Raw genomic sequence first — 16,367 nt, forward strand, 5'->3', positions numbered from 1 at the left:
CTATGAACAAACAGTGGGCCGTATTTTGGCTGAATTTTTTCAAGCTAAATGTTAAACCTTTGTTTTATACCGAATTTGACTACAGAATGTTCCGTCTACTGATTAATGAAATGTATGGAGATAACAAACAGGATTCAAGCTCAAAGTCCATTAAACAATGCAAATTTTGGAGCAGAGCGAAAACGGATTTCGAAAACATCAGAGGTGGGACCAGGCGCCATGGAGGAATGAGAATCCCCTGCCGACCGGTTACACCCGCCGTGTGCTCCTTGATATGATCAGGACATAACGGAAAAATCCGTCGACAATTTAATCTGTAAATAATGGCATAACAATTAGTATGAAAAACGTCAGTCAGCATTTGACTCGATGATAAATTGTACGAGAGGTTGTATTTGCTGACAAGGTCATTGTATCGACCATAAAACGTACAAAATGACGACTTTAAACGAGACTCTTGATATTCTTGTTTCATCAACTTGTTTGTCAATAAGCTACCTCGTTTTAGAAATTGGTCATACGTAGAGCATGCTCTTGCGTATCGAATCAGTTGAGAGATATATACCCCGTATGCAGGTGATGAAAGGTATATTGCTGAATAAGTAAGGGAAGTTGACGATTGAAAAGTTAAAGTCATCACGTTTATCATAAAGCTTGGTTGTTAGATTACCATTAATGTATTTTTCAAGTAAAATATCCAAATATGAAACAGATGTGTCAGACTCTGTGGTATCTTTTATCTCAAGTTCACCAGGATATATCGTATCGACATAAGATGGAAATAGCCATTGTTAATTGACAATACGTCGATATATCTAAATGTCGAGTTGAAGTCATTAAGTTTATCATAAAGCTTGGTTATTTTACAATTAACGTCTTTTTCAAGTAAAATATCCAAATATGAAACAGATGCGTCAGACATCTTTTATGTCAAACTCAGTGGTATCTTTTATGTCAAACTCATCGCGATATATCGTATCGACATGGAAATTAAGAATGGAAATAACCATCTTTTATGTCAAACTCATCGCGATATATCGTATCGACATGGAAATTAAGAATGGAAATAACCATTGTTAATTGACAATACGTCCTCGATATATCTAAATGTCGAGTTTAAGGCCACAGCCTTCAGTGTTTACTTCTTTTCACGTATAAGATTTTAAACAAATTCTGCTTCATATGAATACAAAATAGGTCTGCTAATATATAGGGCTCACGGTGGGTATGATCGGTCAACAGGACATGTTTACTCCTCTTAGACGGCTGATCCACCTCTGGAATTTTCAGGGGTCCGTATTTTATCCTCTCTTAGCATATTTGCATTGTTTATACAGTTTTTAGATCGATCACTGTCAATCACTGTTCGTTATTTTCACCTTTTACGTTATGACATATACACGTTAGCCTTTCTACGAATATTCTCCTGAGAATAGTACATGACGTACTTCTTTGAAAACGATTTTGGAGCGACTTGATTACGGGTGCAAGCCTAAACACTAATATTTGTTGAAATTTGGATATCACAAAATGATTTTCTGATATCAGAAATTCGAATTTTTGATATAAAAATTCTCATTTATTTTTTGATATCATAAAATCTATTTTCTAATATCAAGAATGATATTTTTATTGTGATATCAGAATAGAAATATAGAAAAATCCTTTTCTTATATAAAAAAAATCCTTTTCTGATATCATCAAAATATTTTCTATTAGAAAAACACATTTTCTGATATCAGAAAATCATTTCCTAATATCAGAAAATACCTCAAAATAGTAAAACGGCGCCTCAGACTACAGTTCAGGATTACAGACGTTTAACTCAGTCAAAAGCACAATCCAAAACGATACAGTCTACTCTAGCAGAGAACCCTAAGGAAATTACAGAATTTAAAACATCAGTCACAACCTCAACAGAGATCACAGAAAAGAACAATCATTGGATTACGGTTACCTTAATTCTGATTGCATTGTTAGAAACAGCATTTATTGGCGGAGATTTTATTTACCTTCATTCACTCCAGTAAAAACATTATGCTTATTCTATTTTCTTTTTTAAATACAAAGACAAATTATTCATCAAAATATAAAATATATAATATTTATAATAATATTTCAATATTAGCAAACTTGTATCTTTTTCAAATGAACCTGTCAAATGTGCATTACATTATATGGATTGCATTTAATAGCTACCTAAGTTATACTGGTATAACCTAAATTTTAAATATTTTACGCATTTTTATAAACAGCTTCGAGGAAAATTATGTAGACTAGCCCGCACGTGTGATTCTATTTATTGTGACCCTGTAGTCGGATGCATATCAACCTCAAATGGGAGTTTAACAATACTCTTAGGCCCGACAATCGTCGACTAAGGACATGTATAATTTATAATTGTTCACAAGGTTCAAAAGGAAAACACTGAAAAAATCAAATAATGTACAAAACCTTTAAAAATCTATAGCAATATGAGAACGTTAATTTTAATTTCTCTCTCTGTATTTTGGTCATTGCTTTCTGTTAGCTTTAAGCGAAATCATGTTATCATATTTCTATATCAGATGCAAACGGTCAAATCTTGGCCACATGATTTAAGATAACATCTCAAGAGTAAGTTTAACTAATTAAATTGAAAACAATTATCGAAATTTGTAAAGAGGTTTATTTTCAAACTCCTTTTTATTGAAATATAATTAATTGATAATTCTGGTCCATACAAGTTATTTGTCCTTATTTTTTTAAACCTCATACCTCATTGCATAAAATATCTTAACAATCAAGACAACATATTCAATCTGCAAAGTATTTAAAAAGAATGAAAACATCATCTATGAAAAGTCATTGATATATTTTTAGATCAAAAAATGAATATTCAAAATAATGGAGAGATGTTACAGAAGATATCTAGGCACCTACAGTTGATGAGTATTTCCGTATTTTTGATTGTGATCTATGTAATCATTCTTATTCCACTCCTGGTGTACGTAGCTAATTTCACTTTTGCCTGTTTGTTGTTTGGTACATTTTTTTTTTTTTAGAATTAGTCAAAGAAGAAATTTAACAGTTCAAAAATGTTTACTTTCATATGATGAATTCATTTTTAAAATATTATTTTTCAAAACTTGATTTCTTTATTTTACATTGTTTTAAACGATTTATACGAACAATTTATATTTCATTATTACAAAGAAGTAAAAAAAATATGCTTGTTTTTATGCATTTATACAAGTATTCGAGTAAAAAAATTATGGGGATGCTCACTCCTCCATGGCACCTGATCCCACCTCTGATATTTGGAGGTCCGTGTTTGCTCTGCTCCTATTTTGTATTGTATAATGGACTTTTGAGCTTGAATACTGTTCGTTATCTCCATATATTTCATTTTAACCACCGAACATGTATCTCTGCTGGTGGACAGTCTGTCCCCGAGGATACTTGTCGTTTGGTACCTATTCATTCATGAGTATACAGAATAACGAAATGATACTGGCAGACGCGTCGCCCAGTATAAAAAGGCGTCACTCTTTTGAGTCTATAAGGGACACAGACTCAAGGAGTTCATTCGGTGCCCCTCGTATAATCCTCAGGGATATTAAACATATGTCATATGTACAGTCTTCGGATTCCCAGTTTTTGGTATAAAACCAATAGTTCATACAAACAATTGAAAGAATGTAAAGTTTCTATTAGAGATATATTCGAAAACTCCTTTTCCGATCCCATGTCTTCTATTTCAAAATGTTCTGCGAAAAACTGTAAAACCTGTGACATTTTGATAACTAACACTTCTTTCACAAGTAATCTTACTGGACAGAGCTTCTGTACCAAAACTTGGGAAAATCTGAACTGCAAATCTTCTAATGTTGTCTACGGAATAGAATGTAATCTTTGTGGACTTGTTTATGTTGGTGAAACCAAGGGATCACTCAATAAAAGAACATCAGGTCATAGATTTCAGATAAGTAATGGGGGTCAGCAACTTTTATACAAACATTTTAATTTACCTGAACATTCTATTTTGTCAATGAAAGTTAGAATTCTGGAAAAGATTTACCACCACACAAACAGTCCATCACTGAGTACACCTTTCCGTAGACAACGAGAAGAATTTTGGATAAGAAAGCTAGGGACAGCCTTTCCCTATGGATGTAATGACAATGTCGATAGTGTTGGAAATCTTTCCAGTCCACAATGTAACAATGAAAATATGATGGGACTTTTTAACCATACACAGAGACGTAAGCGTTGTCATGGACATCGGTCTTACAATAAACCTTTAATACACGATGTCTCTTTTGATTCATTACTATCTTACGTAAATCAACAGTTAGGTCTACATCATATTCGCACCAAACTTTACTCTGTCCCTTTGAAACTTTTAAATAGTCTTCTTGAAAAGGTCAAGGAAAGTCCATTTTTTGATTCCTCGACACCAGAATATAGGCTCGGATCTGTAGTTATGGATATTGCCAATCATAGGCTTTTTAAACCCCCGCGTTTTACTGAAGAAAATGCAGCTAAAACAATCCGTTTTTTCCTTAAACTTCAATATGCCAACAAAGGAATTGACGCGGTTAATATAAGTAATATTCTTAATCACAAAGGGGTCCAGTCTTGTATTCCACCATATTTCAAGTTAAAGACTACACCTTGTATTTCCTACAAATATACATCGACTATTGCTTCCAAACTTTTTAATTACAAGAAAACTTTACAGGGCCTGGATATCGAATATCTGAAACATAATCCTCCATCGTGTCCATGTTCTTCTTCGCCCTATAACTATAGCCCTGCTGGACACGTTATTACTGGTGACGTAAATATAGTTAATAATGAGGACCTTAGATCACTAATTTTAAAAGGTCCTAAATTTAAGAAACCCAGATCCTTCAACTGGCGTAAGAATTTCGTAAATATCATGGATTCTGTAGAGGACTACTCCAGGCGATGGGCCAGACATGAAAAAGAAGACCTTGACACTTTGTCAGAATGGATTAAATGTATCAGATGTATGTTAAAACGCGCATTAAAAAAATGAGAGGCAATATGAAAACCATCTATCCTTCTGTATTCAATAATCCAGAAGTGAAAAAAGAATTAGATAGATTACATGATCAGTACGTACTGGTCCCTGCTGACAAAGCAGGTAACAACATTGTCTTTGTTTGTAAGGCTCATTATATTAAATGTATTTTAGAGGAACTTGGATTTAATTCTACAAGTGGTAATCCAACTTATACTCATAGTTCCCTTTCTAAAGAAGAAATTCTTCAAAATCATATGTCAGTTTTGAATATTTTTAATATTCCAAACAACCAAAATGAATTCGAATTACCATATTTATATTGGATTCCGAAACTTCATTTAAAAATCCTTACAAACAAAGATACATAGCGGGTTCCAGTAAATGTTCAACCAAGCCTCTATCTTTACTCCTCACTAAGATATTAACAGTGGTGAAGGAGAAACTTCAAGAGTACTGTGCAACAATATATTCGAGAAGTGGTGTAAATCAGATGTGGATACTTAAAAATTCCAAGGAACTTTTGGAAAATTTGAAATCACAAGATTTTACCAAAATCAACAGCTTAAAACTTACGACTTTTCAACTTTATACACAACCATTCCCCACGATAAATTAAAGTCCAGGTTTTTTGATATCATTGACAGCTGCTTTTTCAATAAAAATGGAACTCGTAAATATACTTACCTTGTCATTGGTCATTTGCAAAATTATTTTGTTAAAAACATTCTGATTGTACACACAAGTACTCTGAAGTTGACATTAAAAAGATGCTTGAGTTTCTGATTGACAGTATCTATGTGGTTTTTGGAGACCAGGTCTTCCAACAATATATTGGAATTCCTATGGGTACCAATTGCGAAACACTTGCTGTGGCCTTCAACTCGACATTTAGATATATCGACGACGTATTGTCAATCAACAATGGCTATTTTCATTCTTATATCGATACGATATATCCTGGTGAACTTGAGATAAAAGATACCACAGAGTCTGACACATCTAATTCATATTTGGATATTTTACTTGAAAAAGACGTTAATGGTAATCTAACAACCAACCTTTATGATAAACGTGATGACTTTAACTTTTCAATCGTCAACTTCCCTTACTTATGCAGCAATATACCTTCATCACCTGCATACGGGGTATATATCTCTCAGTTGATTCGATACGCAAGAGCATGCTCTACGTATGTACAATTTCTAAAACGAGGTAAATTATTGACAAATAAGTTGATGAAACAAGAATATCAGCTGTCTCGTTTTAAGTCATCATTTCGGAAGTTCTTTGGTCGATACAATGACCTTGTCAGCAAATACAATTTATCATTGAGTCAAATGCTGACTGACGTTTTTCATACTAATTGTTAGGCCATTATTTACACACTGTATTGTCGACGGATTTTTCCGTTATTTCCCGATCACATCTTCGCTAGCCAAGGGTTTTCGGTCCACTCCGCTCCCCATAAACCCTTGGCAGATTTCATTACGAAAATACGGTGATGCGGTGGCGCTATCTAGCGACTAACTAGAGTTGCGCCCCTTGAAACTTCATTTTCTTATCCAATGAAATAATGGGTTACATACACGCTACGGCAAAACAACAAAAGTGAAAACATGTTGACTGACGAATCAAGGAAAAGAGTTTACGACACTTTTAAAGTAAAATTACGAGAAAACCAAGAGAAAGCAATTAATGCTGTGTTATTAAATCGCGATGTGTTCGTTGGGACCCGCACCGGGAGTGGAAAATCGCTGGTATATGAAAGCATTCCTGTCATAAAACCAGGTATCGTCGTCATTGTAGCGCCTCTCTTGTCAATAATGAGGGAACAAGTTGAGAAATTGAACAACTTTGGACTTGCTGCCACTTACATTGGGAAGAACGTTGAGGAAAATGAAAAAATAGAGGCGGGGCAATACGATTTCGTATTTGGTAGCCCCGAAAGACTGATTGGTGAGAGGCGGTGGAGAGAAATGTTCAAGTCAGAGGAGTATAGGAGGCGGCTACAGTTGTTAGTTGTGGATGAGGCCCATACAGTAACACTTTGGTATCTCATAATGATTTTTATTTCTTTTATAATGTGTAGTTTAGTGTACAAATGATATAAATGCATAATGTATAACATGTATAATGAAGGAAATGTAACTAGTACATCATGTCTATAAAGGCAAGTACAGTCTTAGTAGCATGTACCTCAGTCCTCATGTAGTCCTATCAGAATCAAACAGTTGGGACACTAACTCTATATTGCTCAATAGCTTCATTGTTATGATTAAAAGGTCAATTGCTTTAATAATAGTTTTCAAACATGCATGCATGCATCAACATGCTTATCTAACAGCACTGGTTGATTTTAGCATATACATTGGGAATTAGTTCACAAAAGTATTAAGTTTGTGCCTTCCTGATTACATATATCTTGTATCACGTTGATTAAGGTCCTGTTTAATCGAAAGTCCCAGCTATACTTTTTATTATGATGTTGATGATCTCACCTTGGATTATCGTAAATTTCTTGTGACAGAGCAAACAAGTATTTACAAATTAATACCATATAATACATTTGAAATTATTAAACACCATATACATGTATTTTAAGAATCTTGCATGTCATGGAGTTTATACATATACTTCTTTATTCTAATTAGCATAATAATTTTTTCAGGGGAGAGGGAAGGACAGATGAAGATCCTTTCAGGGAGTGGTTTTCAAAGATTCAGGAGCTGCGATCTTTGTGCCTCAATGTTCCTGTCCTTGCTCTTACTGCAACTGCTGGACCAACTCAGAGGAGGAAAAATTTTAAAATGTCTATGCTTTCGACCAGGTTATGAACTTGTTCTTGATTCGCCTGATAGGAGAAACATTAAGATTACTGTGAAACCCATTAAAAATAATGATACTATAGACAAAGTTTTTGATTGGCTTATTAAAGACTTGAGACACCACAGAGAACAGTTACCAAGACATGTGGTCTTTTGTGATAGTATAAGTGACGTTACACAGATTTATTTTGCATTCATTAAAAACTGCAGACAAAATAGATCAAACTTTGAAATGTTTCATAGTAAAACTGATGACGAAATCAAAAACAAAATTAGAGAAGATATGGCTACTGAAGGTCACATTAGAATACTTATTTGTACTAATGCAGCCGGAATGGGTGTCAACTTCCACCAAGTACATAATGTTGTGCACTATGGGATACCCAGGGAGTTGGAGACTTTCGTGCAACAAATGGGTAGAGGTGGGAGGGATGGAAAACCTTCACATGAACTTGTATTGTTTAAGGCACATAAAGGTTACTTAAAACATGTTGAACCAGAACTTGTTCGAATTGTCAAAGATAACAGTGTATGTCGAAGAAATATATTATGCAATGCTTTTCAGACGAAACATTGTGAACTAACACCTTTACATGCATGTTGTGATGTGTGTGAGAAAAAGTGTAAATGCCAATTGGATACCTGTCCAGAATCGCATGTTGCCATGAAAGATGATGAAGAAGGAGGATCTTCCGAAGATGAGATGGAGCGAAATGTTTCAGTTGAAGAAAGACGTCTTCTGACACAAAAGTTGGAATCCTTACAGTTTACATTGTCTGACAGATCAAGCGGTGGGCTTCTTAATTCAGAATTAGTCCATGGATTTACAAAAGAACTAGTGAAAGATATTGTTTCTAAATGTCATGTTTTGTTTACTGCAGAAGGACATTATGCATAAATTCCCTATTTGGTCTTTCTGTGTAGCTCAGGAGATTTGTAAAATAATACTTGATGTATTTGGAGACGAAACAATGTACAATTTAGTAGACAGTGATAGTTCCACATCAGAAAATTGACTGTTGGAAAAAAAAATACTAATATTGCAGAACAGTGCAACTATAAAGTCATGTATGAACATCTTTTCATATTTCAGTTCAAGCATTACATTTTGTAAACTGTTTTTTCCACATTGGGACTCCTTTTATTAGTATTATTATTATTATTATTAATTTTTTGCTTTGTGATATTGTCAATAAAATTATGCCTCAAATTAAAGTTTTCAGACTAAACAAAATATTCTAGGTATTGAAAAAAGTGTTTTAGATATTTAAAGTTTTGCACATCTATATATTAGATGTTTGAAAACAATTAAAGAAAATAGAGAGCTAACAATAATAGAAAGTTTAAAATGAAGGTGGAAAACAGACCTAATGAAGAATGGAGTGATAAACAGGCCTACCAGGCCCCAGGATCATGAAACAGACTTAGAAATAAGTCAAATTTTTAATCGCCTGTAAAATGTTTATTGCTTAATAATTATTGAATTCAATATCAAAATTTGCAAATTACAATAATTTTGAGAATCAATATTGAAACATATTTTAATTTTGAGTTGCTTGACTTCCACAACATTTAAGTATAATATAAAAATTTGGACTTGAGGTTAAGATGTTTCATGATCCCGGGGGGCAGATTTGTAAAAACCAAAATATCTTCAGATCAACTTTATAATATTTATTGGTAACAAAGAGAGAGAGAGAAAAAAAATATCATTGATGACCTTGTGCAATGATAGACATTAAAATTTATTCACTTTGACCCTGTGACACCAGATCTCCCAATTGTTTTTATTCTTTGACCAATTTTAAGGTTCACTGACCTTTGATAAGGGAGACAACTCTAATTGGGATGATAACTATTAAACTTTCCTATATAAACTTTGGAAAGGTCATTTCAGTCTTTTGCAGTATGAGGTTTGCTAAAGTTGTGTGTTTTTTGTTGGAAGATATATTTTGGAAAATCATTAGCTCAAAGCTTAAACTATATGAACTATTAAAGCTTAATCATATGACCAACTTCCTCAATTAAAAAAAAAAAATCATGTTCATATTTTTTTTAATAAAGGTTTAGACTTCAAATACAGGGTAATAGCTTTCCCACAAGCATATACATATATCCACTCCCTCTAATGTAGAAATGACACTGTAATAAATATCGAACAGCTTCTTTAAAATGCTAGCAATAAAGTAACAGTAACAATGCTCAGGTCAACAAATAATCTTGATTACATTTCTAACTGAGCACTTCGTAAGACAGTCTCTCTCTATTTTCTGTAATCCAGGCATGCAAATCTACAACTTTAATGCGAGAGGAAAAGTCAATAAAACCTGGGAAATTAACAAATTCTCTACCAGGAATGTAGTCGAACATTTTGGCATTGTTCAGTTCAGTCACCATTTCCAAAATGTCTGAGATTTTATTTGCTTCAGGTCTTCTTGATCCTGATTTTTTCTTATTGCATTGTGTTTGCAAATTCTCTTTAATTTCTTCTTGAATTTGAGTTGTGAGTGCAGCTTTCTGAACACTGGCATATGTTGCATTGGCTCCTTGAGAGTAAATTTTTTTCTTCACAGTTTGCACCATAATTTCTAGTAAATTATCATTTGGAATGTTCTTTCCCATACCCCCTTGCAAATTTGCAGAGCAATTCCACTGATACTCATAGGCCATTTTTGGTGATAAGATGCAATTGATGTAGGCCAAATACCTAAACAGCCATAACTGATACTTGTTGTGTTTTCCAACACGGGAGAGAAGCATCTGAAATTTCGCATTGGTTGTCACTCTGTTCCCATCTCCCATTTTATATGCGTCATTTGTGTCTCGGAGAAGCAATGCGCATTTCATAAATGATGCTCTGTATATTGCAATGTGGTCCCTTCCAGAAGTAGGTGGTTGATCTTCATAATCAAAAGAGAAATCATGGACTTTTTTCAAATGTCTCTTTATTCCACCACTTGTTTTGTACTGCTTATCACAATTTGGGCACACATACTTCATCTCATCATTATCAAAGAGGTCCTTCATTTGATTTGCTTCTGCATCAAGTGCGCATGTTTTCTCTCTGATGTCATTGATATCTATTGCATTTAAAAAGAAAGAAGAAGAAAATTCTAAACAAGAAATCAAGTTAGATGATGTTGAATCATAACATTAAAGTGCCAAACACACTACAGCAAATGCAGCAGTGCTCTTTAAAAAGCGACCATTGTATTTCTTTTCTCCAAATCTTAAACCTCAATTTTATTTTACCCAATTATTTCTTAGGAAGAAATATCATTTTGTTGTATGCAACTGCAGAAAGACCAGCAAAAAATTAAGTAAATGAAAGATATTCAATTATTTGTACCATCAGCAATCTTCACATATTTGTCAAGAATATCCTTTGCTATTCCATGGATATATGTGTACTTCTCCTGATCAGAAAGAAGATGGAACAATGGCTGGTGGCCTACAGGTTCATCTTGCAGATCCTTGATCCCCATCAAATGCATGTAAGCACCCACAATAAAGGAATCCAAGCAGTCATCCATCCAAGCATAATGAGATCTACAATACAAGTACATGTAGGCAAACATTAATTTAATTCTCCACATCAAGAAGGGAGTACTAAAAGAAATGTTTAAATTATATTACAACCTGTACTTTTGGATAACTTCTTCCGGACCATGGACATCAACTCTCCCCACTGTATTTCTCAGGTGACTCAATGTACCTGGCTCTCCTGCAGATGACACTCTGTAGAACTGTTGATAAATGAACTGTAAAATACAAAATAATAATAATTAATTTTTAAAATACGCTAATAAAATATCCACTGTCATTTAATTCAACAATTGTGTGACAAATATGATGTAAATGATGGAAAAAAAATTTGAATAAAACTTGAAAAGACATAAATTTCACTTTAACAAAGTTTAAAACAATGCATTATTTCTGTATTACCAATAATTTTCACCATATTTTTTGGAAAAAGGTTGGACTTTGAATGATTGAAGTAGTATATATGTAGTAAATGTATTAGTAATGTCTACAAATCAAGAATGAGTTAATGGTAATTAGTAATAAACAAAGAACACTGAACTGTTATAAGCACTATCTCTTAACATGGCTGAAAAAATGTAAGGCAAATAATAATAAACTCATATATCCTCTTAAGCTAAAAGGATAAGAGCTGTATCTCAGCTGAATGAATAAAGAAGTCATGCCTTTTATAAATTCATTAACTGGAACTAAACCAACACACTGATACCAGTAGCAGATTCATCATCCTATGTAACCCTTCAGGTCGGTGAATGACACACTGAAGTTTACTGAATTCTGTCATACCATTGTGAAGTGCTAATTGGGCAGCATATGCTCTCTCATTGGTTAATACATCGCCTCCAAATACCCTCTTCTTTAGGTTTGAAGGGGTATCATTATCTAAATCTGATCTTGCAATACATTTTTCATGAATATATTGTAGTATATCAATCATTTCTTCTGACTTATTCTCACTTTTGTCTAAGAGGTCAATAATGGCATGGTCAGATTTTCTACAACTAGCGTTAAGGTGGGGATGATTTATGTATTGGGGAATGCATGACTTGTACCTATTAAGACTGTCCGCATACTTGACAAGGACCTGCATAATATGGTGCATAAAATGGTTTTCAAGGAAAGCAGACTCTTCCAAGTTTGGAATAAACAAACTGTTTTCCACTTGACTGATGTCAGCAATAGGATGTGTGTCATCAAGTGTAGGATCTACAACTCTTTTTTCTAATGCCACAAGCAGAAACCAGTGCCAGCTTTGTCGTCTTCGGTCAACACTCATTTGAGATGGACTACGTGTTATATCAATATTGTCACCTATAATGTCACTTGACTTACTGAGTCTCTGTGTAATTTGCTCATCATCCTCTGCCGGCTCTGTAAGCAATCTTTTGATATGCTGCTGTTGTCTGCTGAGTAGGTGATGTTTTCTTTTTGCTGATGAAGATGCAGACACACACATGCCCATCTTTGACAAAGTATCTATAGTCTTTAAAAAAGAAAAAAAAAACTTTAAAGCACAATCTGAGCAAAAGAGATTAAATTTTGATTCTATGTCAATTATTAATTTCAGGTACTCAAACTTCAGAAAGTTGACATGATTATATTTAAAATAGATCGCAAATCTAGTATGAAATTGAAGTTATCGATTTAAGTCTACATGAGAAACTAAAATTTAGTGTGACATTGTACAGGACTGATAATTCAAACTAAATAGAACCTTGTTTAAGGAGCTTATATCAGAGAAAAACTGTTGTGAGTAGGGTTAATAAATGTTAACCACTAGATTTTTTTTCTTACATCATCAGTAGCTCCACCATGGTCAAGAATCTGGCCTATGACATGTTGGAAAGCAGACATATGTGTGTTGCTGGATTTCAGCAGTACACATGAAGCTACAATGGCTCCCATGGCATTTTTATTTGTTAATGTTGTCATGCATTGGTGAAACAAAGGTGCCCACAACTTTATTTCCTCATTCACTTTATCAAAACTAAATGTAGCCAGACTTTTGCTATCTATTTGTCTAAGCAAAGAACAGTTAATACTTGATGTCAGTTTCCCAATTTCTTCCTTTAGTTCTTTCATAATTTGGTTGTTGATTCCTTCTTTTAGAGGTGAATTGTAGATAGCCCGAGCTGTTCTCTTTGGTGCATTGTGGATGGTTAAACCTCTGACAATTTCACTTAACTGACAATCTTTTACCAGTTTTGTTCTTACTTTCATTGTTTTCTTTGTTTTGTACACAACCTGTAAAATCATGATAGATTATATTGAGAAAAAGAAGTGGATATTTTTTTTTTTTGCTAGCATTATTACCTGACAAATGGAGCTTTAAAATGTTGTTCTATATATATATATATATATATATATATATATATATATATATATATATATATATATATATATATATATATATATATATATATATATATATATATATATATATATATATATATATATATATATATATACATACATACATACATACATACACACACACATCAATGATGCACTTTAATAATCATAATGTATTCAATTTCAAATTCATCAGTTTTTATATGAAAATGATGTTTTAATTTGTTTACATTTTAAAAAATCAATTATAAAACACATATTTTTCTTTATATGGCCAAAATATAGAAGAAAAATAATTAATTCATCTCTTTGTGCAACATGTAATGACAAAAAGGTATGAAGATCTATGTCCATATCTAATTTGTGTTATATAATACCATAAGTTTATCTTCAGTTTACTAGGTGTGAAGGACTTTATGGTGATTGGTTTTTGAGTGTCAATGGAAGTAGCTTTCTCTGTAGGTAAGTGAAGTCTGAGCACATCTTTCTGATCTGTTGTTTTTTGTTGTTTACCTGGTGGATTTACTGGTGGATTGTTGGTTTGCATAGCCAGGCACTCCTCTGTTTGTTCCTTTTTCCGGGGGGTTGAAAACAAAGATTTTTTTGTCTTTCTGGGTGTTGGCGAATGCACTATGGTTCTTTTATCTTGTGCCTTTGGAGTTCTAATTATATTCATTTGTAAAGACTGTTTGTGTTTCTCCCTAAGAATTCCCAAGACCTCATTTTTTTCCCTCCTTAGAGAGTCCATTTTATGTATCAAATCCATGTCAATTTTGTACAGTTTATTAAGCTTCGTAAAGCAAAATCCACAGACATATTTGGAAAGACCATCGTTGGGGGGGGGGGGGGCACTATAATCGAGGACTTGTGTCAATTGGTTAAAAACACCGAAAGTTTCTCCAAAAATCACGCGTCTGTGCTTCTTTGGAAGTTCGCAACAGCATACACGACAAACTTCCATGGGCGCAGCCATATTTGTTTACAATAGCTTGATACAAACGCTGCGATTGGTCAGCTTATCGTAGCTGTAGCCAATCATAGAACAGATCGTATCACCGTATTTTCGTAATGAAATCTGCCAAGGGTTTATGGGGAGCGGAGTGGACCGAAAACCCTTGGCTAGCGAAGATGCCCGATCATGACAAGGAGCACACGGCGGGTGTGACCGGTCGGCAGGGGATGCTCACTCCTCCATGGCACCTGATCCCACCTCTGATGTTTGGAGGTCCGTGTTTGCTCTGCTCCTATTTTGTATTGTATAATGGACTTTTGAGCTTGAATACTGTTCGTTATCTCCATATATTTCATTAGAAAGTATCATTCAAAAATTAAAGTTTCTCTAATTTCCTAAGTATTACACTTTTAATCGCTCCCAGAAAACGGAATTTCCAATCGGTATATTCAAAATTTTAACGTAAGCCAAACATAGACGAAAATATATACTCTCATCTTTGACAGTAGTTCCCACTTCAGATGTCTCAATGAGGCAATCTATATTAATAATGAGTCTTTTGAGATCTATATGTATCACTTTTTGCTATATTCACCTATTCCATTAGTTAAATAAATTATTTCACGTATCATAACTGTACTTTTAATAAACTTATAATAGTAAATTGTATCTTAAATCTGCTGGACTAGTTATTATATGTTAATTGTACACTTTGAAATGAAAAATATAGAATTTCTGCTACATTTTCTGTGCAGGATTAAAACAGTTGTATACACATAGCATGGATACTCTCCATCCTGTCAGGGCAGTGGAGCGAGGATATACTCCTTTGTCACACAGAGAACGTTAGGTCAGAAGTGGAAGACAGTCTGATTACAGTACGCCACAAAGAAATGGAAGACAGTCTGATTACAGTACGCCACAAAGAAATGGAAGGCAGTCTGATTACAGTACGCCACAAAACATTGATTTGGAACCATATACAAGCACTGTCTTATATAATGCAAGAAAGGCTTGACATGGAAAAAATGGTATATATAAGTATATTGTAGAGTGTGGTGAACTCAGACCTCTTCTAAAAGTTCCTCGGAATTTTTAAATTTATACACCACTTATATTTCTTTTAGGGATTATTGATTTAAAAACTTTTATTTCTTTTTTCCGGAAAGAATAAAAACAAGTGCCAGAGTTAAGAGCACATTTTCCTTGTAGAGAAATCCCTTGATAAACTTTAACAAATACGGCACTTATACTGTCAATGAATAAGTATATAAAAATTATCGAAGCAAATACACTGCAGGGAACTAATTTTGTTACATTAATCAGCATCAGCATAAGCGAAATAAGCATCAGCATACAGATAACATCAAGATCAACATTTAAAAAACAGCATTGCCATGATCAGCATCAGCAAGCAAAGTATAAAACTAGCATTGACCTACTTAAAATCAGCATTGACATACTAGCATCAGATCATCAATGAGGTTTTATTCAGTTAAAAATTAAAAACAGGGAAAGAAAATTAGTTAAATTATTCAAATTATTCAAACTTAATGAAATATTATGATCAAATGATATTATAAGGCACTTTTATTGCTTTAAAAGGCAATGATGAAATTCAGTTATCTACTTCCGGCAGCATGATAGTACTTCTGGTAGCATT

The 16,367-nt window shown here is 33.6% G+C and overlaps 1 protein-coding gene and 1 pseudogene across 1 annotated transcript; one reads left to right on the top strand and one right to left on the bottom strand.

Annotated features, from left to right (window-relative positions):
• Window positions 1–6,648: 6,648 nt before the first annotated feature.
• Window positions 6,649–8,755, top strand: LOC133175274 (recQ-like DNA helicase BLM; annotated as a pseudogene).
• A 1,334-nt stretch (window positions 8,756–10,089) lies between these two features.
• LOC133175275 (uncharacterized) lies at window positions 10,090–14,725 on the bottom strand. Its single transcript, XM_061310373.1, has 6 exons — window positions 14,143–14,725; window positions 13,195–13,646; window positions 12,104–12,883; window positions 11,503–11,618; window positions 11,207–11,406; window positions 10,090–10,970 (listed from the first exon to the last, which is right to left on the bottom strand). The coding sequence occupies exons 1-6, from the start codon at window positions 14,723–14,725 to the stop codon at window positions 10,090–10,092; spliced, it is 3,012 nt and encodes a 1,003-aa protein (XP_061166357.1).
• Window positions 14,726–16,367: the final 1,642 nt, after the last annotated feature.

This window comes from Saccostrea echinata, unplaced genomic scaffold (assembly GCF_033153115.1).
Source record: "Saccostrea echinata isolate AGI-Se365-2 ecotype Australia unplaced genomic scaffold, CSIRO_AGI_Sech_v1 ptg000062l, whole genome shotgun sequence".
Classification (NCBI taxonomy): Eukaryota; Metazoa; Mollusca; class Bivalvia; order Ostreida; family Ostreidae; genus Saccostrea; species Saccostrea echinata.

Coding starts and splice junctions, on each gene's coding strand:
- LOC133175275 (XM_061310373.1), bottom strand. CDS start 14,725: ATGGCTGCGCCCATGGAAGTTTGTCGTGTATGCTGTTGCGAACTTCCA. Junction 12,884..13,194: donor ATGGTGGAGCTACTGATGAT/GTAAGAAAAAAA, acceptor TCTTTTTTAAAG/ACTATAGATACTTTGTCAAA. Junction 11,619..12,103: donor TGAATCTGCTACTGGTATCA/GTGTGTTGGTTT, acceptor TGTATTTTACAG/TTCATTTATCAACAGTTCTA.